The sequence below is a fragment of the Emydura macquarii genome, unplaced genomic scaffold (assembly GCF_026122565.2).
Source record: "Emydura macquarii macquarii isolate MOO-44397 ecotype Brisbane River unplaced genomic scaffold, CSIRO-AGI_Emac_v2 contig_1230, whole genome shotgun sequence".
Classification (NCBI taxonomy): domain Eukaryota; kingdom Metazoa; phylum Chordata; order Testudines; family Chelidae; genus Emydura; species Emydura macquarii.
The window spans coordinates 7,079,376-7,103,559 of NW_027131367.1; the positions used below are offsets into that span (position 1 = coordinate 7,079,376).

At 39.7% G+C, this 24,184-nt stretch overlaps 1 protein-coding gene across 1 annotated transcript in view; it reads left to right on the plus strand.

The window, feature by feature from the left end:
• The window catches only part of PITPNC1 (phosphatidylinositol transfer protein cytoplasmic 1), a 147,339-nt gene that overhangs the window by 110,400 nt on the left and 12,755 nt on the right, over positions 1-24,184 (plus strand). The window contains exons 6-8 of the mRNA XM_067547332.1: positions 5,314-5,409; positions 20,961-21,116; positions 22,859-22,922. Of these exons, the coding sequence (XP_067403433.1) occupies positions 5,314-5,409; positions 20,961-21,116; positions 22,859-22,922 (316 nt within the window). The remainder of the gene's footprint in view (positions 1-5,313; positions 5,410-20,960; positions 21,117-22,858; positions 22,923-24,184) is intronic.

Below are 24,184 nucleotides of genomic sequence, written 5' to 3' on the forward strand. Positions count from 1 at the left end.
CTCTTCAGTGAAGACCAATGCAAAGAATTCATTCACCTTCTCTGCAACGGCCTTGTCTTTCTTGAGTGCTACTTTAACACCGTGGTCATCTAGTGCCCCCATTTCTTGTTTGATAGGCTTCCTGCTTCTGCGTACTTATTTTGAAATAAGAGTGCCCACTCAGAAATATGCACTGAAAAAACACTGGTGTAAATTGATACCAATCTAATTATTTCACAGACTCTGAGACTTTAAGGCCAGAAGGGATCATCATGATCATCTAGTCTGACCTCCTGCACATTGCAGGCCACAAAACCTCATCCATCCACTCCTGAAGTAGACCCGTAATCTCTGGCTGAGTTACTAAAGTCCTCAAATCTTGATTTAAAAACTTCAAGTCACGGAGGATCCACCATTTACTCTTGTTCAAACCAGGAATCGACCCATGCCCCACATTACAGAAGAAGGTGGGAAATAAACCCCACAGTCTCTGCCAATCGTATTTGGGGGGAAATTCCTTCCCAACCCCAAATATGGTGATCAGTTAGATTCGGAAGATATAGGTGAGACCCTTCAGCCAGATACGTAGGAAAGAATTCTGGCCAGTTTGTATCCATTTGTTCTTGTGACAACATTGGCCCTTAACTTAAATAATTCCTCTCCCTCCATTGTGTTTATCCCTCTGATGTATTTATAGAGAGCAAACTTACTGGTACAAGTTAGTGTTGTAGATGGGCCCAGAAGTATGGTACTCAGCACATGGGATAACAACCATATTTTCTACCATATTACCTGACCTGCAAGTGATTTAGGAGTGTCCTACTTTTCTTAAAGCAAATCTATTTTGGAGCTATTATCCTTTTCATTTACTTGCACAATTAATTGCAGATAGCGTGAATCTAACGTATTGAAAGTGAACAAGTCTTGGAGCTCCTCCTTTACCCAAACCCAGATAATGGATAGGGCGAAATAGTCTCCAAAGAAACCATATTCATTTTAGAACCTTGCTTCTTTTTTAATACACTGAGTTCAGCTTTCCCCACTGGCCACTAGATTGCTTTAATTTCTAAGGGCTTGTCTTCATTACAGAGTTCATGGGCTCTTACTTGACTGTTGCCCTTAACTGGCTCCCAGTCACACACAAATCCCCCTGGCCTGTGCATGGTGGTGCCTTTATATCCAGGTTAGCTGGCCTCTCCTGCGCTCTTCCTGGGCTGTAGTCACCTGAGTGCTGAGGCCGATAAACCACTCACTTTGCAGTGAGGATGCAAGCTAAACCATTCAAATGATGATAATTCTCCAAGACCTTCCCACAATTCCTCCTGCGTGCCCAGAAGAACAAACAAGTACTCCCACAATTCACTAAGAAAGAATCATAGATTGGCTCCATTTCATGCAGCACAAAGAACCATGGACATGACCCCAGAAGTCCTCTCCACCTGAGTGAGTACAGAACCAGTGTGGATTCAGTCAAGTGGACATACTTGAGTATGGCTTTGCAGTCTAGCCGCTCACACCCAAACTGGGATAATCCAGGTGCTCACACCCAAGTGTCAATCAACTGGGTTAACTGCCGTGAACACGTACCCTAAGTGTTCACAGTTGAATGGGGAAAACTGACAGTCACTATGACCTGGGCTAGAGCTGAGCCGGAAACCTAGGAGAGAAAAGCTCTGTATCCTATTGCCAATCGCTTGACTCCATAGAAAAAAATGTAAAGGAAGAGTGTGTCTGTGTCTGTGCAAGTGTGTGTGTGAGAGAGAGACACACACACACACAAATGCTGCTGTTGATGTACCTTATCCCCATAGGCATGTGAGTGCATCTGATTCTACTGTCATAGAGGTGGTGGAGCTTGCACTTCATAGTAGAGAGAAAAGAAGTGGGGGTAAATTGAAGAGCACTTGTTTTTGTTTCAGTGCCGTGTGATCTTTCTTTGGGCATAAGAAGTTTCTGCTAACTTTGTTCCAAGGTTTTTTGGCTTTTTTTGTTTCTTCTAACCAAACAACTTTACTTTGATACAAAATGGCCCAATTAAAATCTTATCTGTTCTTCTGTGATTTTGTGGGTTGATTAGACTGACTGGGAAACTTCTCTTGAGCAGTTTTCATCCCTCTTAGAAAATGAAAGTGCACAGATATTTGTATATTGCAGTAAAGTGTGCTCTCTCTCTCTCGCTCTCTCTCAAAATGACCCTTCAGATTTCATATTTAACATTCAGCCTTTCTACAATTTCTGTTTTATTATTAAGGATACAGAGCATTCTTGTCATCCACTCTGCACACTTGCAAATATAGCTGCACAGATCGGGGGTCTTATGTTTCTTTTCCTGGGCTTTAATCTCCTCTTTTAAAACTTTTTAATTTCTCCAACATCTTAATTTTGATTGCAAAAGCAATCAAACCATCCACCCTGCGGGCTTATAAGAGTATCCTGGAGTATTTGGCTAGAAGAGGCAATAAGAGAATTAGACCTAAAAAAGAAATCAATCTTGTGCTCTAATGACTCCTTATTTTGCACTGCTGATAAAACTAGGGGATTAAATCCCAATCTGCAAATCTTGTGAGGACAATCTAAGAAAGGAACATGCACGAATGATTAGACGACAACTTGGGCCAGTCTGGAAAGCCAGGACATCATGCAGCAAACCTTTGGAGTTATGGAAATGGTCTGTTCTCATTTAAGTGCCAAATTGGGATGGAGGAGTGATGGAGAGGGATGGGAAATAATCTCGTCCTCCTGAGTTAACCCTTTGAAGACTGGACATTTTTATGTGCATTTCTAACCATTCACTTAGCTGACAAACTAGCAAAGGCTAGGATTACCATATTTCAGATTCCCAAAAACAGGACACTGCCAGGTGTGGGGAAGGAGGAGCTAGGGGGTAGAGTTGGGGATGCTAGAGGGGGTACCTGCAGCGGGTTTACTCACTGGAGTTCGGGGGCATTGTCATTTCCTGTCACAGTGGGAGGGTGGCTGGCATAAGCCCAGGATACAGTGACAGCCATTAGTCAGTGTTTCCCTGCAGCACTCCCTCCCAAGGGCTAGGCGCTGCTGGGACCAGGATGGGCAGGATCCAGCAGTTGCAGTTTGCAGGGGAATGGACCAATCAGCTGCGGATGCAGAGATGGGACCAATTGGGAAGCGGACCAATCAGGGCTCTTTCTGAGCTGTAGCTCGTCTGCTCTGCAAAAGCACCGGACATTTCCTATTATTTGAAAAATCCACCCAGATGAGAAAGGAAGCTCAAAAATGAGGCAAAGTCCAGGAAAACCGGACATATGGTAACCCTAGCAAAGGCCAGTGATTTAATTAAACAATCTCCAGGCATCTGCCCATCTGACCTCTTTCAAACTACTTTAAAGGGAGACAAAAATTAAAATGTGTGTAATGTATAGGTTCTGCTAGAAGACTGAGCCTGCGAAAGCTCAAATACACAGCTGACTGGACAATGTATATTTTTAAGAATGTTTCTTATCTGTGTTACTAATAGCAACCTAGATTATCAAAAAGGAAAGTGTTATGAAAAATCTAACTCACTGTTCACCATTTGTGCTCTTTGTTCATTTTTTGCAGTACTTCCAGCTTGGAAAACAAAAAAAGATTAGTAAATTTCACTTTTACTTGTAGTCGGATTCTAGTATTTTTTTATTTCTGCTTCGCTAAGATTAGGAAGGAGCTACAAAAATGCAGTTATAATCATTCCAGAGGATTATTATTCCCCCAAAATCAAATTGTTTCAACTGAAATTTCAAATAAAAAATGTCATGGACCCCTTAACTTGATGATAGTTTTTCTAAAAAAGAAAAAAAAAATGTGTTTTTTCACAAAATATATGTTTAGGGAGAAAGGTCGTATTCAATAAGGTACTGAAGCACATATAGGCCTATTCACATGCTTAAAATTAGGCACATGCTTAAGTATCTTGCTTAATCTGGGCCTAAATTGACATGGTAGTGTGCTTTTAAGAATTTACAAATTGGCCCAGCCCAACCTTCTCCCATATATTTACCCATTTCCAGCCCCTCTTTCGTTATGAATGCTGTATGTTGAAAAGGTATGTTTCTTGCAGAAATACCAAATTGGCTGTCTGGCTACTGAATAGCGCTGGCATTTTGTATCCTTATAACAAATTCATTGTCCCACTGGGCTGAAATGAAAATGGAACTAACTTTTTTGTATGTTCATTACATTTATTTTTCAAGCAAGGGCTATTTACACTTCCTGGAAACATTAGCCATAGCGCGTTGTACTACACAGGTAAACCTCACTCTTGGCCAGGTATTGTCCTTAAATGTGCATGCTCAGCTCTCCTGACTTTAGTACTGGCCACCATTTTTGTGCTCACAAAACATTGCAGACACACAGCATGTCATTGAGATGCCTATGTAATCGATTTGTGGGCATAGTCAGGTATTAAGCATAGAAATTGCCTAAATTGTACATGCAAATAATTGTGGTTCCAAAATTGCATCCCCATTATGTAGGTGCAGAAATGGAGGTTGGCCTTTCAAATCCTGGTCCTAAAGGATTTAAGTCAGTAGGAGCCTCATGTACACACATGAGAGAACTTTACCCTCTGACTTTACTATTTCCTCAATTTTTTAATCTGTAGGATTCAACCAGAATCTTGAGTCTCAGTATAACAGCAGAGTCGAACTTTTGTCTCATTTCATATACATGCACATATACATTTCATCTTTGTCCCTAAAGTAGAATAACTCTTCTAACAACTCTTCTGAGTCTGGAAAGTCAGCTTTTCCCATGATGGTGCCATCTGGCCCAAGAATTAAAGAAGGCAACACAAATAATAATCCTTTGGCTAAATAGCTGCTTTCCCCAGTGTTAACTAGGGGCTGGATCCTACAAAGGTGTGCACAGGACATGGAAAGGAGTGGACTGAGAAGCAGCAGGAGGTGTTGAGCAGGATGTACTGCCAAGTACAGTTCAGTGCCTCCTGGCTTCAAGCAGGAGTGGTTAAATCCCCAAAACAATGGCTGCTGCACACTCCTCTTATGCGAGGTTGGATCCTGCTCAGTAATGTGTTGCTTGTTGTTTGCATCCTCGGCCACACCCACTCTCCCCCCTGTGCCTCACTGTGTACTCTGGCACCGGCAGGGCCTCTGGAGTGGGGCTATGCACTCTGTGGATGGCTTGGCACTCTGTGGAACATGGAACATAGAAGTGCTGGGGCAAGTGCGAGCTCAGATGTCCTCTGCGCTGTGCGCTCTGCTGCTCTGCAAGCCATTGGCTCAGCCCCTCGCAATGCCCGGTAACCACTGTTGCAGCTGGAACTGTTCTGTTGTAAAGTTAAAGTTTCTTGAAATCTTGCAGATTTTTGACAATGAAGCCAAAGATCTGGAGCGAGAAGTCTGCTTCATCGATATCGCCTGTGACGAAATCCCTGAGCGCTATTACAAAGAATCGGAGGTAAGAAATAACTCAAGTATAAAAGAAGGAATGTAAATGCCTCACACAGAACCTGGAGTTCATTTGTCACGGGTAGGACTTTTTCCTCATCTCTGACCTCTGTTGCAGAACCCAAGTGCGCGTCAGGGAATCCCCCACTGCAGTGCTAACATGTCATCCAGATTTCTTGTTGAATTTTCAACAATAGATGCTTTTTCTTCTGACGCATCAGAGAAGGCTTATAAACGAGACCTGCATTGCTCTGCAGTCAGCTTACAGAAAACAGACATACTTCAGATGGATCTTTGTTTGACCTGGCCTCCATATGCAAAATCTGTAGATCTCTTTTAAGATCTTTAGATGTTCCTATAAATTATAAAAGGTTCTCGATGGGGCTGTTCCATGAATGTGGAAGAATAGGGATGGGAGAGGGTTCTTAGGACTCAAACCAGTTTTGTATTTTCAAATGAAATTGTGCTGGTCGTTAGTCTAAAAATGTGGGCTAGAGCTTCAGATTTTAGGGGGATCCACAGTGGATCCACTGCTGGTAGCTGATGTTGTCAGTCCTGTAGTTCAGGTGGCAGCAGTCTGTGTTGTGGTACTGAAGGGTCAGGGTTCAGGCTGCTGCTGATTCATAGATGTTAGTGAGAAGGGGCCATTATGATCATGTTCTGACTTCCTGCATAACACAGGTCATAGAATTTCACCAAGTGATTCCTTCCTCAAGCTCATGAGTTTTGTTTAAGATGCATGATGAGAGAGTTGTTACAATGCACCTGACGGAATTACATACAAAGTAACTGCTAAAATAATATTATTAATGTTGCAAAGTCAAGAACTTGAAAGTTGGGAAATACCAGATTTACAGTTGTCTGGACAACCTTAATTCTGCCCTCTTGTGCATATGCATTATGGTACAGTCTTTAATCATATGATCACATACTATTTTTTCCATAGGATCCCTGCTGTGTTCAGGGCACAAGATCAAAGCACAAAGGTGCTGAATTAAGCTTGTATGAGCAACCATAAATCTGGCAATCCCTAACATTGAAGTGATCAACTTTATAACCTAAATAATGTTCTTTTAACATGGTGTTTTCTGTGTAATATATAGGCTGAGATTTTCAAAGAAGCCTAGGAGAATTACGCATCAAAAACTCATTGATATTCAGTGAACACTGAGCACCCAATTCTCTTAAGCTCCTTTGAAAATTCCAGCCATGTGTTTCAATAATCTAAAGTGTGCCTGAAAGGCTCCCTCCTTTAGATAGATGCAATTTACAGCTGTAGAATTAGCACCCACCATTCAGTTTCAGCTGCAAGTGTAAGCACTTTAGTCTCACACTACCCAACTGCAGGCTCAGAACAAGTAGCTAGAGGGAGAACTACTCAGATTCATGCCTGCTGTTCATTCTGGAGGCACTATTTGCTTCTGCAGAAAAGGAGGCTGGATCCAATAATACACTCATAGCAGGAGTGGAGCACTGTGGCTGTTTAACAGTGCACAGCAAAACTACACTACCATTTTTAGGACAGACAATGAAGAACCGCCAATGGAAATATTTGTAGAAGATAGGTAATCTGTATGTCATACTGGGACAGCCATATGTTATGATCTCCTATTTATACTTCCTATTGATTTTTTTAAAACACATTACTGATCATAATACAAAAGGTGAAAAATAAGTATATTGTAAGAGTGAAAGTATATTGTAGAGTGATGTGTACTGAAATCTATGCTATACGTCACCTTGTGAAATGACTCACCAGCCTCATATTATCTTAATTCTATCTCACGGTCTTTCAGTACCATTTAGGAATAGCAGCTGCAGAGAACAGACATGCAGTTAAACTGGCCAGTACTTGGCTGTGTTTTATAGAAATCAAGTTAGTTTTTTTCATCTCAATATGCCTTTCAAGATACTATAAACATAAAGATAACAAATAATCTTTTCTTATGGTTCTCTAATACCCAGCTATTAAATTTCATTTTGGTTTTTGGTCATAAGTTTTTTCTGCGTTGTAAAATAAACAACTTCATGTTAATTCAGTGAAGAGTTTCAAAGACCATGTGTTGTATTTCAAGGACAAATCTATGTCTCTGATTCCAAACATATGGAGATTTTTTTACATATTAAACAACAAAAATAGCCCAACCATTGTTATGTTTCTTTTGATGCTAGAACATAATTTATACATAGTTATTTATTATTATTACATTATTTATACATAGTTATTTATTACAGAAGTTTCTCCAACAATTAATAAAATACTAAGAGCTAAGTTGCCCATCTTTTCTATTTAACGGTAAAGTAAATATTTGGGGGGAGGGTGTTCTGTATTTATTTTTTTAAAATACTACAGTGTGCATTTGGGAGTTGATAATTAATTTGTAATAACTGATTCAATACACTCAAAGGTTTCTAAGGTTTTCACATTCCCCTATGAAGAATATGGGCCAGATTCTCATTACACCAAGGCCCTTCAGCATCCTTTGGCAGTGTAAAGAGGCCTTGAAGAGGGTATACATGTAATTTCTGCCCATGTTAAGGTTCCTTAGCATAAAGGGGCCTTAGTGTAAATGAGAATCTGTCCCTATGTGTTTTTCACAGTACAATTAACAGTGTTTCTACTAAAAACAGATTGGTGTAACATTTTCATAGTGGTTCAAAGGGATTTTTCTGCACAATTTACAACCTACAGATCTGATTCTCCTCTCACTTATGCTGGTGTAAATTAGAAGTAACTTCTTTGAGCGTAATGGAGTTACACCAATATAAAACCAGAATAAGTGAATTAAACACTTTGGACAAAACTGCTTTCAATTATAGCAGTATAAACACAGAATAATTCCACTGATTTCAGTGAATTTACTCCAAATTTACACCAATGGAATTGAGAGCCAAATTTGGTCCTCAGCAATCCTGAAAGATGCTACTAACTACTTAGGTCCTGATCAAAAAAAGCCTGTAAACATATTTTTAACTTCAAGCATGTGAGTAATCCATTGATTTCATGGGACTATTCATATACTTACAAGCTAAGCATGTTCATAAGTGCTTTGCTGGATCAGGGTCAGAGCACTTGATACCATGCAGGACTGAGCCTATAATCTCCCTACCCCCTGATGAATATGTATCATTTACTGCTGCATTAAGAACACGCTTCAGTTTTCTTTGACTGCAGCTTTCATTATTCAGCTACAGTATTGCACGTTAGAGAAACTATTTATTTTTATATTTTGATGCAGCATTGAATCTGCTTGTTAGTGTTTATGAGACTCTTTGTAGAGGTGGATCATTATTCCTGTGCTAGTGTGATCGAGAAAACTGCACTAACAACATACTTTTTCTTATTAAGCTAATATTTGTGACTCAAGCTGTTTTTATTTTTGGCTCTGAAGTGTTCAGCTTTTCTTTCCCCCCACACCTTTGTAAGGTGACTGTATCAATATCATAAATATTTTAGGGCCTTTTGCATGAAAAGCTCCTTTCTGCAATTTGATTGTGACCTTCCTTTGAGTTTCTGTTTATCAACCAACCCAAGGATTATGGACCAAATCAGTCCACTGCATTAACTTCAGTGTAGTTGAGAAAAGTTGGTTGTATTTGTGTTATACACAAAGATTAAAAGAGGTTTTTTATTCCAGTATACTTATCATGGAAACATAGAAGATTAGGGATGGAAGGGACATCAGGAGATCATCTAGTCCAACCCCCCTGCTCATAGCAGGACTAATCCCAACTAAATCATCCCAGCCAAGGCTTTGTTAAGCCGGGCCTTAAAAACCTCTAAGGATGGAGATTCCACCACTTCCCTAGGTAACCCATTCCGGTGCTTCACCACCCTCCTAGTAGAAAAGTTTTTCCTAATATCCAACCTAGGCCTCCCCCACTGCAACTTGAGACCATTGCTCCTTGTTCGGTCTGCTGCCACCACTGAAAACAGCCTAGCTTGATCCTCCTAGAAGCCCTCCTTCAGGTAATTGAAGGCCATACTTTTATGGATGTATCAGTCAAGTTAAAGAGGTTGTATTTCCCTTTCATTGAACATCACATAGCAGTGATTTTCACATAAATAACAGGGCCAAAGCTACAGAAGACAGGTCTTTCATGTACATAATTTCCCATTGGAATCATGCTGCACACTTTGACTTATGCTGTAACTAAACAGGGGAGATATGTTTTGTGAGAATGGGACAAACATTGAAAGAAAAAAAGTGTAATTCATGTAACATACATCTGATGCCCTCCTCTTCCAAGACAACAAATATAAGCTACAAATTGAAGAGTCAAAGATATAATTACCCACGGGCCACATGTACTGAAGAGCTGTTATCATTTCAGCCAGGAGCATCCTATAGGATGTCTACAATAATCTTGAGTGATCTATTGGCCAGGGCCATCTAAATTATCCTAATCCATTGAAGAGTGAAGGTCTCATCCTTCAATGTTTGCAGAGAAGCACTTAAACAACTACTGAATCACAAAAGGATTTTATTAATGATGTCAAGCACAGACACAGCCAGATCCTCAATGGATGTAAATTGACTTCAAAGAGGTGCAGTGATTGGCACCAGCTGAGGATCTGGCCCTTTAAAAGGCAGATTTGTTTTTATTGCTGTGAAGCTCCAAGGTATTTTGAAGATAGGTGCAAAAAGAATTTTATACATAAATAAAATGGCCAAGGTATTAATGGATTATATTTGTTAGAGATCCACAGGATCAGCCAAAACCCACAATCTTCATTTCCTGCCTTTTCTGTACTCATATTGTAAAGGTACAAAGCACCTGAAAAAGGTTGGTCTAAACCCACGAGTCTGCATGATCACAAGGCCTGGCATGCTTACGATTCTGGGTATGCTCACATGCTAGGAAAACCAATAAACTTTGCAATGAGAGGTTGGGTGATCTCATGGATGCAGCATAAGAAAGTGGGTTGATATCGTTCCATCTATAACTCTTAATGAGACTCAAAGAGCCAAATTCAGACCGGGTGCAAGCAAATGCAACTGCCTGAATTTGGTCCATACATTTGTTGAGGAGCTGATTCCGTTTGGATGCGGGTGGGTTAGCTGTTCCACTCAAATCTCTTCACTTGCACCTCTGTGTCTTCCCTGGAGTTGTTTCTATCTACAGTTATTGGTGATGACACGCTGTGCATTTTTCTGCATCAAACCTTTTGCTGCTACCTCCCTGAGTGGCTATGACTCACATTCCAGGGCTTGCTTTGGAAGTAACTTTGAGCCAAAGGGCAGGTCAGCAAACTGCTGCATGTGATTCATCTGACTTGATCTTACAGAAATACTTCCAGTCTAGATGAGTTACAGGCACTAAATAGGCCTGAACATTTGCAGCTGGACTTTGGGGTGTTTAGATCTGATCCAAATAAAAATTTAGCAGCTAGTTTTTATCTCTGTAATGTGCTGTGTGTGTGTGCGTGCATGTCCTGTCCAAATCTAGATATTACATAGACCCTGTCTACACTTACCTCTGAGATTCAGCGGCAGTCGACGGGAGTTACGCAAGCTATGCAAAAAACTTATGTAACTCCCATCGACTTCTCTGCTCCTCTTCTGCGCGCCATCTTCACTGCACTGCGCCACTTGTGAAGGTGGTCTTAGTATGCTGATTTCTGGATCGACTGAGCTGCTCATCAGTGTAGCCATAGCCATAGACTACAGGATGAGGAGGTGTGCATAAAGGTTTTATTAGCACTAGCATGGGATGATCTGCATAATTCACTTGTGGGTTCACATGACCATTCCAGACTCATGCTAACTGTAGCACACCATTAGGTATTCCCTGCATGCGTTTGTGTATTAGATATAAATGGTACATTTATTTGAATTTTTGAACAGGGGAGTTGAGCTACTGCTCAAGAATGAGACCTTCAAGTGAACCATTCACATAAACAAAGCATTTACTGTAGCTATGAACCATTGTGCAAAATGTTCTTTGCCACCATATTTAAGTTCTCAGATTAACAATGTTTCATTTCCTGTTTACAGCAAAGTGGCTGATGTTGAGGGAGAGGGAGTAAGCTTTTTAAATTACCTCCAAAAAGAAAGATTTCATGGAGCTGCTGCCGTTCTCCTTCAATTGCTTGGGGGGTTTCAGTCTAAGACAGCTGTGTTTTAATGGGTCCAACTTGCCACTGTCCAGGTGCTCTCAGAATCACTAAACACCCACTATATCTCAGGCACAGAGAATGATGACATTGAAATAATATAGCTGCTTCAGCTCCCACAGTGAAATTACGTTAAATTGTCAGTGTAGTAATTCAACTTCGGTTAAGCAGAACCAAGTTGAAATCTCCGTTAGTTACTAACACAAACTGAGTAGTTTCTGGACTGTCCAGATGGATTACCATGTGTCCTCCATGTATGCTAAAGCTATGTTTTCTGATGGTGACTGCTGGGTCTGAGCGTAGGGTCATTCCCATTTTTACCAGTCATCTTTTGTCATCTCAGCTCTTTTAAGTGTCATAGTAGAAGAAAGAAAACCAATTTTTTTCTATATAATGGAAACAGTCTAGTTAAGAATCTTTAATACAGAGATGTTTCATGAAGCATAGCACAGCCTGTGCTTAGTGCTAGAGCAACAAGGGCCCAAATGCCTCTATTCTGCTCCCAGTTACACCTATGTGTGGAGCAACTGCGTTAACTCAAATGGAATTACTCCAGATTTACTATGGAGTATCTTGGAACAGACTTTGATCTAATGTGCTTGCATCCCTTTTCACTTTGCATATCACTCATAGTACTTGTCTCCTAGAATAAGTATACTGCAATAGCTATTCTGGAATATTCCCCATGTGGACAATCTATTCCTGAATACAAGTGACTGCTTTGTGAGTGGAGTATAATAGAGAAAAGAGTAATAATTCTGGAATAATATCACTTTTATTCCAGAATAATGTCCAGGGGAGTTATTCTGGAGAAGCTAAACTATGCCAGGACAGCTATTCTGAAATAGTTATTCCAGTCAACTTCCAATGTATAGAAAAGGCCATATATACTAGAAATGGCCTGTAGGCTACACTCCTGTGCCAGCCATGTGTTATTCAATATACTTTTTTTAAAAGTAAAATATGTGTTTGCCTGATAGCAGAATTGTCTTGACATTTGAGGTAATGCAATATTTACCTAGCAGCTTCAGGGGAAATTATTTTTATAAACTTCAAATAAAAATTGAAATATTTTAAAAATGAAATACAAAATTTACAATTAAACTACAGTAGTAGTAGTTTGCATTTACATTGCTTTCTGAAGCACTGTCTGTACAGTCTGAAATCCAAAACCCACCCATCACAGCTGGTGATGAAATGCTAGGTTACATAGTTCAAAATAAAATCACAAAGAATTAATTCTGAAATGCTAGATCAAACAAATGTATCTTTACCTTAGGAGTAAAAAAAAAATTAACTTCATGTCAAATATCTGTTGGTAGAATATTCTCTGATAGGAGTTTAAGAAAAAGAATCCATGCCCCAGAAAGAATCTTTGCCTTGAGACATCCAAAAAGCCACCTGTAGGATAAGAACGTGCAGTGTAGCTCACTGTTCTTTCACTTATGGAGACCAAATCCTAGTTCATCACAGGGAATATGAGTTGAATGTGCTCATCCTAGCTGCCTGGTAATATTTTTCCACATTACAAAACAGCCACACAAAGAGCAATTAATGTTCAAGAGAGACCCAAGACTAGACTAGAAGAGTGTTTCTAGAACAGGTGCTGCAGGTCAGGATTGGTTCATTGGCAAGTGCCAAGGATAAGCTTGCACATAAAGACTTGTAGGTAAATAGCAATACCTAAAATTATCTGTGCAAGAATTTAGTTTCAGAGAAGTGTCTTGATTAGATTTAACCAAATTAACCTGTAATCCCTCCTCTGAGCTGTTCCTGATAAGTCACTTTACTCTTGCACTAGGACCTGTGGGTTAAGAATATGAGAGGAAAGACAACATTTTAAGACCAGCTCTATTACACCAGTACTATTCAAATGTCTTCAATGCCTTACAATTTTGTGTGCCCCTCATATTCCTAACTCTAAAGTCTAATATCTTAAGATCAGAATGTAGATGTGTAAGTTTGATTGGATTGATCTGGCCATGGCAATTTTGCGAGTTAAGGAAGAGTGTAAACTGTGGAACAATGTGTCTTTTGAGGAGAATTCCCACAGAAATCTGGGATTTATTTTTTACAAAAAGCAAAAATATTCAAGTATTCTTTAGTCCAAAAAGTGCACCATGTACATTTAGCACAGCAAAGCCTTTGTGTGAGTCTTGTTCCCTTAAACACTGAAGTCATCTAACCATTTAACCTTAGGTTATACATAACATTCAGAATTCAGTGCCTCAGGGTGTTCCTCTCTAGAACACTCATCAACCAAAGTATATGGATTGTATTAGCTATTGTCTACTCTGTTTATGATGGCAAAATCCTAAATCTGGTTCAGAATTGAATAGATTAGCTAGCACCTCTTTTCTCCATTTGGTTTAGTAGAGAATCTTTCCCCACCCCCCACCCCCAGTGCTTGTCAGATATAATTTATGAGGCATGCTCATCTGACAAAGTCATTTTGCTAGGAAAAGGCACAAATTGCTCTGTTTGCAGTACATTGTATTGCCAAGTACAAAGTGCTCTAAAAACAGCACTTTAGGTATCAAGTGCTAACAAAGCAAAAATATTGCTGCCTCTGTGCTTGATTATACACTAGGATACAAAATACATGGACCCAAGAGTGTAATGGTTGTCCTTTCAAGCAGTATTTTAAATCAGTTTCTAATTAAATTTGGAAAAGAGATTCTCTGCAGTGCCCAAAGATGAGTTCATGATTTTGCTGAATGAGATGAGCACTTATTTTGAAAAACAGAAAGGTAAGTTAAAATATTGAAGCACCTGAGGCACAGATAGAAAAGGTCTGTAGTTCATCACAACATTCCCTGCATTTAATCCTGGGGGTACAGTTTTCAAAAGCACCTCACTTCTAGTTTCAAAAGTCACTTAGGAGCCTAAATCCATTTGAAAATCAATGGGACCTAGATTCTGAAACAATTCTGATGCTTTTAAAAATGGGATTTAAGCTCCTAAGTCACTTAAGTGCTTTTGAATATATTACCTCTTAGCTTTATTTTAGGATGGTGCATTATGAAAATGCAATACACGCAGGAGTGATTGCCTGAAGAAATGAAAACAGCTCTGTTAATTTGTAACTGCTTAATTTAATATTTATTAAAAACAGTATATTCCAACAGCAAGACATTTTCCTGGTCAACTATTATCTTTTGTAATCCAAACAGACAGTGTAACTAATCTGGTAGAATTTACTTTGCTCAGCTAGCTCCCTGGATATCTTGGGTAATGAACACTAGTAAGGTTGTCTTTACTATTATTAGAACCAGGAGCCAGGTCCCCTCCTTAACCAGAATGTGACCCCAGGCACCTCAGGTACCCCACATTGAAAATGCCAAGGGTAGGGCAGGTTGCAAAAGGAGAGCAGATTCTCCTAAACCTGGTGGTTAACACTATAGTTAGATTAATCAACCAGTCACAAAACTGTGCTCCTCATCCCCCACAGAAACTAGGGGGAAAAAATCACACAGCCCCCTTTATTGCATTCCAGTTTCTGGCTCCCAATCAATGAATAGGTCAAGTACAGTGAAAAGTTACTTAAAACTCTGTTGACTGTACAAAATATTCTTCTGATCCCGAAAGGACCAGCCACATTACCAGTTCAATACTAGCTAGGATCCTACCCAAAATACCATGCTGCCAGCCATTCCTTTAGTATCTAAAAGTAAAGGTTTTATTAGAAAAGAAAAGAAAGAGAAGAGAATTGTTAAATGGCCAGAACAATCAGATACATACATATGACTTGAGAGTCCATATATCAGGTTCTTCTCAGCATTGGTGAGTTTGCTGGCTTGTAAAGGCCCTCTGGAACATAGCCAAAGCTTAGATGGGCCTATCAGTCCTTTGTTCAAAGCTTCAGTTTATAAAGAAGTTACTTCAGAGGTGAGAAACAGGATTAAAGACAAAGTGGAGAAGATGCAGCTGCCTTTTTATATCCTTTTGCCATGTGGCTTGTACATCTTTTGTCCCAAACACAAGCTCTCAGCACATGGGCATGGAAAAGCACTTGGAGTCCCCTGTCCACAAGCATGTCCCTACATGTCCTGCTGACTCATTGGAGTAGCTGCTGGCTTCTCTCAATGGGTTCATTGTACAGCTGATTGCTCTTGATGGACCATCAAGCAGGCTGGATATTGCTGATGCCTATCTATCTGAGGGTGTCACCCAGAAACAGAGCACAAGTTTGAGATACAAATATATCACACATATTTATAATTCACGATGCAAAGATGATACATACCTATAAACAAGATTATCTTATTTAACAAATCATAACTTTTCCATGCATACCTTACATGGACAGGGATGGTCCCTGTAAGGTATCAGTCCTGTCGGGGATGATCTATAATAGATAATACTGGTCCTGCCATAAGTGCAGGGGACTGGACTAGATGACCTCTCGAAGTGTCTTCCAGTCCTACAATTCTATGGCATATCTTGTAAGATTCATTGCAGTTTTGTAATATGGGTATCAATAATATTAGAAATGGTCACCCGTATTCCATATAGTGTCACACACAGTTGGGTGGCATATTGCAGGAGCCCCTTCCCAGCTGGCATGACAGAGGGGTGGTTGGGCCAAATTTGATTGAGTGGCATTGCAACTGGCACATGAATCGCAATGACATACAAATTTGAGGCAGCCAGGAAGGTAACCTGGGCCTTCCCTCCTTGGCAAAATTCTGAGTAGAGGCCTCTCCTTTCAAAAGGGCCGAAGCCTGGCCACCTTTCTGCAGACGCAGTTTGTGATTGCAAAATGGATTGTGAATGCAAATCAATACTTGGCACTTCCGCCACCTGGTTTCTGCTCTCCACCAGGTAGCTGGAGGAGCTGGTCCTCAGATTTACAAGAGCAATCCAATAGCAGGAACAAACTGAAGGCACCCCCAGAATGGAAGCTTCCTTCTTGAAAATGTGATTCAAAGCATCTGGAACAGTACTCAGCACTTGTGGCCTGAGCCAAAGCCCACTGAATTCAACAGAAAGCTTCCTATTGACTTCAAAGGACCTTGGATCAAGCCCTCAGATACCCAATGGGGGGAGCAATAGAACGACAGCCTAGAACAGACCTCTGTAAAGCACTTGGACCTTTCCCAGGTGCGAGACCAAAGTTACCAAACCCTGGGATAAATTTTTAGGGGGTGGACAAAAGATTAAACTAACAATTCTTCCTCTTCTTACTGAAGCTGTGCACCTACTCAGTCCTCAAACAGACAAAACTCCCACTGAATTGAATATCAGCTTGCCTGAGCAAGGACTGAGTAATTGCTGAATAATGTCTTTAGGATCTGGCCCTTTATTTTCAATGTACCATAATGAAAATTTATTCCCCTCAGTCTTTGCCTTTCCCAGACCTCATTCATAGATGTGCACCATATGATTTCTGTATGTTAATATTTTCTTAAAGAACAGATTTCCCATAAAAGATCTGGGACTTCTTGAGCTATGCAGGTTGTCTGTCCAAGTCTATCACTCCCTGGCATCTATGCTTTAAGCACTCCAGTCAATTTATGACTACTCCTTCAAACAGATGGGCATGATTAAAGAGACCCAAGAGACCATATGTGAGTATCCATTGTGGTCACTGTCAAAAGGATTCTCAGCCAGGAGCAATGCAATGGATGTCCGTGACCTGTTTGTGGACCAATAGCTAAGAAGAGTCCTCATCACTAATCTAGTTGTGTGCTGGGTTAACTTTCTAAAAGAACAAAATGTCTTTTGTTACCTCCTGATAATTGTAATGGTTTGAGCAAAACACAAGTCCCATCTGCCATTAGAATTTCAAGCAATTTAGATGGTCATTGTTTAGTTTCCTTTGAAACTTGGATATGGAGCCAAATTCATCACTGGAGTCATTCTGTTGACTTTAATGGAGTGACTTTGGGGTGGATTTGGAACTTTTTATCTAAAGATTTGCTGGGGTGAGAAAATAAATAATTATTTATATAGTACTGTAGGTAGAAATAGTAGAAACCGATCTTATTTTTCATTCATTTTTAATGTGGTAATGGCTAAAAATCCCAATCACAACCACTGTTCCATTATACTAGGCACTGTATACGCACAAAATGAAAAGATAAGACAGTGGGGGAGGGACTAAGTATATATTAGAAAAAAAGAATCCCTGAAGGTAACTTCTGGACTCAGTAACCCAGCGTGGCAGAGAAACTTCTAGTTTATCAGCCTGAGAAATTCTGGATCAGAAGTATTAGTGGAAATAAGATGTTATCCAGGTCAGACAGACCCTACCTGAACATTTCATTTAAGAGCAATCAGCAGTGACTCACTATTAGATCAGTAAGAGCAGGAAGTTACTCACTGATGTCAAAGAAACATCCATGCTGATAATAAGAGCCATAGAATACCTAAATTGAAAAAATGTTTAATAAAAGAAAATTGATCATGGATCTAGGCATCCAGCAGCTGGAAAGTAGTATTTGATGTAGTACAAAGCATATAGTTAAAAACATGAAATACTAACTGAGAAATCTTCATTTGCTGTATCTTCCTCATGAGCCAAAATGATCATTGGGACTTAAAACGTAGAGTGCATGCATGGAACAACATGACTCTCAGCATTAGCCAGGGTTGAATTATTAGCAATATCAATTTATCATAACATTACTATTGTACCGTGTCATTACTAAATCTGCTTCTGAAGTAACCAATAGTGATTCTGATGTGACTAGATGGTTGCAGAATGGTTTTAGGCCAAGTTCTTAAAAAATGACTAGAGATATTGGGGATCTAACTTAAGGCTCCTTAAAGGAGCCTGATTTCCATAGGACAGGTGCTCCATGTTTCAGAAAATCAGTTCCCTTTCAGGTGTTCCAAGGTGGTCTCCCAAAACCCTGATGCAAAGTCCCTAGTTATTTTTGAAAATCTTGGCTTTAATGAATTATTTACCATCTAATCTCCTAGATCATCTTTGGAGCTGTTATATCTTAGCATGCAAATCTGTAAATTTGGGTGTGAATGTGAATAAAGCAAAATCTTTTCTACACCTGCCATAATACCAAAACCATCTTATGAACCAAGGCACAGTGACTAACTCAGTGCAACTAGCATTTTCATGTGACTTTTGCTTGATTGCTTTAGAAATATTTATTCAGTGCATGCATGTATTGCCGGAATATTTGAGATCATTGTACATTGTTGCTCTAACCTATTTCTAAATTCTTGGATTCATCTATTAGAATTCCACATCTTTCCACATCCACACCTTATATTTTTTTATTGAAAAGTGCTTCAGGCAATTATCACTTATATATCAGTTCTTTACAAATATCTAGACCAAGCTGAGGTCAAGCTTTATTGAATGAGAAGATGGGCAAACATTATGGGACTGTGATTTGTGCTATAAAGTGGGTATATTACTCTGCTGTGTGATAGAGCTGATTTGTCTTTTATGCTGCTCTGAAGGTAAAAGCAGAGTATATTGCAACCACATTTAGAGAAGGATGTGAAAGTAATAACTTTCAGAAAGATTGGAAGAACATCTCCTCATTTGAGCTTGGTTAACCAAAAAGTTTTATGGTAGAGCTTCAGTTTATGAATCAAATCACAAGCGAAGTCACTGGGGTTAACTATAAACATTAGAAAAAGGAATGCTAGCAAGTGAGATATAAGATCACAGCAAGTGGCAGGAAATAACAAACAGAGTAGTCTCAGCAGTTTGCCTCTTCCCTAGCTCATCCTCATTCAGTCTCTTATTCAGGACATCCCTGAAGCATGTGCTTTAAGTGAAGTGCATGCTTAAATGCTTTCCTAAATAGTATGGACTTCAGCACAAGATTTCCTGTATCCAGGCTTCAGGGAGTAGGACACAGCTGAACTCGATCTTGAGTGTAGATTAAAGGCATTGAATTGTAAATTCACTATTACTTCCCTGTCCTTTTTCATTTGAAAATGAACATTGAACTGTAAATCCTGTCCAAGATTGACAAAGTGTAATTAGCAGGTATAGACATAAGGCCAGATACATAAAAATTAACAAACTAATGCAACAACTAGAAACTAATCTCTAAGTGTTTCTTGGCTGTCCTACCTAAACCAAGGGCATCCTTTTGTGATGTTTAAAATAATCCCTGAAGACAAGTTGGCTGTCTTCTCGTGACCACATCTCCAAACATCCCTATTTTTAAAATACAGTTTATTAGATGTGCAATGAGTTTTGAGAACTTGGAAAGCTCTTTTATTTTAAGAATCAAGACTGGATGTAATATCTTTGCTTTCAATAGCAATTGTTGTCTTGGCTTCACTGCCCCCTCAACAATATATTTACTGTCATGCTTCTCGGCTTTCCTTGACTTACTGGAAAATCAAATAGCTGATGTTGAAATTACAGACCCTTCAGGGTTTTGTCCAAAGGTACCATGACTGAGCTGTACTGGAGATTCCAAATTTGTAGAGTTTCATGCTCAACTGGTAATATACAAGTTAGTTTAGAATTTACAATGGCATAGTCAGGCCCTTAAAACAAGTGATGTACCCGTACATTTTACCATCTGCTGATTAGATCCATAATGTAGTTCTTTCATAGGCTTAAAATATATCTAACTAGCTCCCTCAACCTCAGAGACATTTTCTTTATAATTTTCCAATGCTCTCCCATTTGGTTTGAACATTAGGACCCCGATTCTTCACCGCCCTAATAACTTGTGTTGTCATTGACACCTGTACAAAGGGTATGTAAAATGCTACCACAATCAGGATGGTAGCATTTTATGGCTTCTTTGTATTCACTTTGCACAGTTACAAATGAATACACAAGGTCAAAGGCAGTAGGGGATAAGGCCTTTGATAAATTCATAAAGAAGCAGACAAGTGAGTATCTCATGGGGAGGAAAAAGGGTACACTTTACCAGGGCCCAGAGGCCCTGGGGGGCCCGGCCCAGGCTGCAACCCCCATTACGGGAGGTGGCCCATGTTAAAAGTTTGTACTGGGTCTGAAAAAATTATGCTTGGGCCCTGGATCTGCCTTGTTGTGTAGGTGTGATATGCCAAAAGGGATGTGGTTTTCAGGAATAGGGGCATGGCTGACCACAGTCAGGTGTGTAAGTATGCTGCCAACCATAAAACGCGCTAGCAGGTCTCATTGGAAGTAGACCTGTTCCTTCATGAGCAATAAACAGCACCTCATAATGCACTGTGCTAGAATGACCAGTACTATAATGCCCAGCTATGGCAGAATGTCTTTTGTACCAAATGAGCCTCACCGCATTGCCAAGTATCTACTGCTGCCATCAATGGATAACAGTCCAGGATTTGGCCTCATGTATTTTACTATATCCTGCCATTCATTTAAGCAGATGGTTATTTTTACATCGTGTTTATTAGCATGATTTTATTGTGCCTTAAAACAGGCACATTAACAAGCTAACAAATGAGGACTTTTCAGCTAAGGTTTTTCAATCATGGTTCTCCTTGCTTTGCAGGATCCTAAATATTTCAAGTCAGAGAAGACTGGGAGAGGCCTATTAAAAGAAGGCTGGAGAGAGACACACGAGCCAATCATGTGCTCCTACAAACTGGTGACTGTGAAATTTGAAGTCTGGGGACTTCAAACTAGAGTAGAACAATTTGTACATAAGGTCAGTGAATGGCTGTATTCCATTATCCTGCACATGAGTGGGGCGGGAGCACAAGTAGACTTAGAGCATTATGCTGCACATGAATAGGACTAGAGATGGACCTGAGCCAGCGAGTTCAAGTTTAGATCTGGTTCCAAATCTCCCTAACATCCATGGGCGACTGGATCTGGAGGTTTTCTTCAGTCAATTAAAGAGATGGGGCCCAGCTGTAAAATTCATCTCTGGATACAAACTTCCCCAAAGGCTCAAGTTGTTCAGATCCAAGGCTTAGTTTCTGGCCCATCTCTGAGTACAGCCAGCAGTAACATCTCCAGAACTGTGATCCTTATGTGGGCAGAGCTAAGAACAACATCCTTTCCCAAGAGACCTCCACTGCTGGTAAAATAATATTTGTGCCAATGACAACAGCTTTATCATGATGTTTCTGAGCTGTTGGATGAATACAATACAATGTTTCTAGACTGAAATATTTTTTCCTGTCATTTCATTACATGAAGCTTTTAAAGTCTGTATTGTACTTTATCAGCAGTTCATGTAATGTTACCACAATTAAACGCTGTGGGTCTGACTCTGACCTCTCTCACTCTGATATTACACCATTGACATCAGTGAAGTTACTCCCAATTAACTAAAAGTGAGAGCAGAATATGAAGCCATATAGTTACTTCAATTTGACAGCTCTATTGGCTTTAATAGCTTTTCTATCTGGATGCAGTAGAAGCTCATTATTTCTCATTATGCTAATCAGCCAATCTCATAATACTAAGAACAAAAACCCCGGCAGTCTCATCCCACTCCTTAGATTTAGAGTCTGATCCTAACCTCAGTCTCTGTGAAGTAAATCAGAAGTCTCTCCCTCTGAAGTCAGCAGAGCTACACCAGTAATAAACCAGTGTAAAAGAGATCAGAATTGGACCATTAGTGTGATATTAAGTCATCACTGAATGACTGTTTCCAGACAACTCAGTGGGACTTACTGCAGTAGCTGTATTTTCTGATGCTCTCTGCACCGTTCATCTGATTTCTCGAAGTTCAGCATGCTTGGCCCTCTAGTGTATATTATTGTTCCTTGTCACTGCATGTGTGGTTCCTTCTCCCGATAGGTCAGTGCATGGTCAGAGTTCCAATACGATAAAGCCACAGTTATAAACACTTCTCCTATGTTGCAAAGCCCTCTAAATTCAATCCATCTTTTATTGAAAAATGCCTGACTTTTTCATAAAGGCTTTGACTCATGCTTTTTGGACAGGATTTTCTATATATTCTCCTACCAAAGTTTTGCATATATTTTTATCAAAGATTTTTTAAAAATATCTACAATTAGAAATGAGAATCCTTCACAGAATAACAATATCCAGATTAGTTTACAGGTCTCACAAGTGATGGGAAAGTTATCCATTCCACCTGTCCAAATATTATCTCCAGATATTTTGATATCCAGACGTTGGTAGGATTTTGGAAGGATATTGACCTCCCATATGTGAAAAGAACAGGTTCCATTTTAAGATGGAAGGAAAAGGAGTTTCAGTCTATTTGCCCAAAGATTAATATATTCATTGTACAGTTCCCAAATGTCTCCTTCCTGTATATGTCACCATAGATCAGAATAGAGTCTTAAAGTTCAGGATGTTTATGTCCTTGACTTCTTCCACCCTATAGAAAGACCATGATGTTACTATAGTTTATTTTTCAATGATGTTTTACTACAAAAGGTACTTTTAACCTTTTTTCTTATTTCACAGGTGGTCAGAGATATATTAATGATTGGTCACCGACAGGCTTTTGCGTGGGTTGATGAGTGGTATGGTAAGTCATCTTCACAAAATTAACTTACAAAACTGCTTTAGAAGAGGCCTGATCCAAAACCCATTGAAATAAATGGAGACTCCTATTGGATTTAATGGACTTTGGATGAGGCCCAAAATACATAGGGCCTTATTTTACTCTTCGCTCTACATGTAAGTTTATGGTACAATAACCACTGGTGAGAAAGGGCATCGAGGGGCGAAGGGGAGGGGAGCGAGTATGGTCCATACATTTTAGGGCATCTACCCCAGATCCAGACACTCCATATCTTCGGTAGCTTAGTGCTGCCCCTGCCAGGAATAATCTACATGAAAGACAGTGCATAGATTTGAATACAAACCCATGTAAATGCTGCTTTCCTAGCACTAATGTGCAATCAGCTCCAGCCTGCAAGTTCTTAGGCCCTCAATTTGGCCCATGTTATGTCCAACAACATTTCAACTTTTCAGGATTGCTTTTAAACTGATAATATAACATGTTATAAAAACCAGAACTAAAAGTCACTGTTTGAAAAACAAATATAAATGCAAAGCTACAAGCTAAAACTCATTGGATCTGATTCAACAGTGGCTGCATGCACACACCTCACACACAATCCATGTTTCAGCTGTAGGAATGGACACTTGGAATTTTACAGGGTAATTTCAACATTAAAATGGTTGCTGACATTTTATCATTGTACAATAAATATACAGGTTTTGTGCCTTTTACATATTACTTCAGTAAAGAGTATGCAATAGCATAGATATTTGTAGATCAGTTTCTAAAACATTCCTATACCACAGAATTGCAATTTAGAAATCTATTTAAAAGAGACAAAGTTAGATAGACCCACCTTGAAGTTCAGAGAAACACTGCCTTAAACTTTTCATGAATAATCTTTAGAGTATCTAAATCTAATTCTATGGCCTAGTCTATACTGAAAAGTTATATCAACACACCTACGTCAGTCAGATATGTGAAAAAACCACACCACTGTCCGATTTAGCTATGCCAATATAACTCCCGGTGTAGACGCAGCTACATCAACGGAAAAGGGTCTCTCTCAACATAGCTAAGACCTGGGCTAAGTCTACACTACATATGTACTTTGGTATAACTATGTCGCACAGGGGTGTTGAAAAATCCACACCCCTGAGTGATGTAGTTACACCAACCTTAACCCCCTGTGTAGACAGTGCTATGTCAGTGGGAGAGCTTCTCCTGCCGACATAACTACCACGTTTCATGGAAGTGGAGTTATTAAGACAATGGTAACCGAT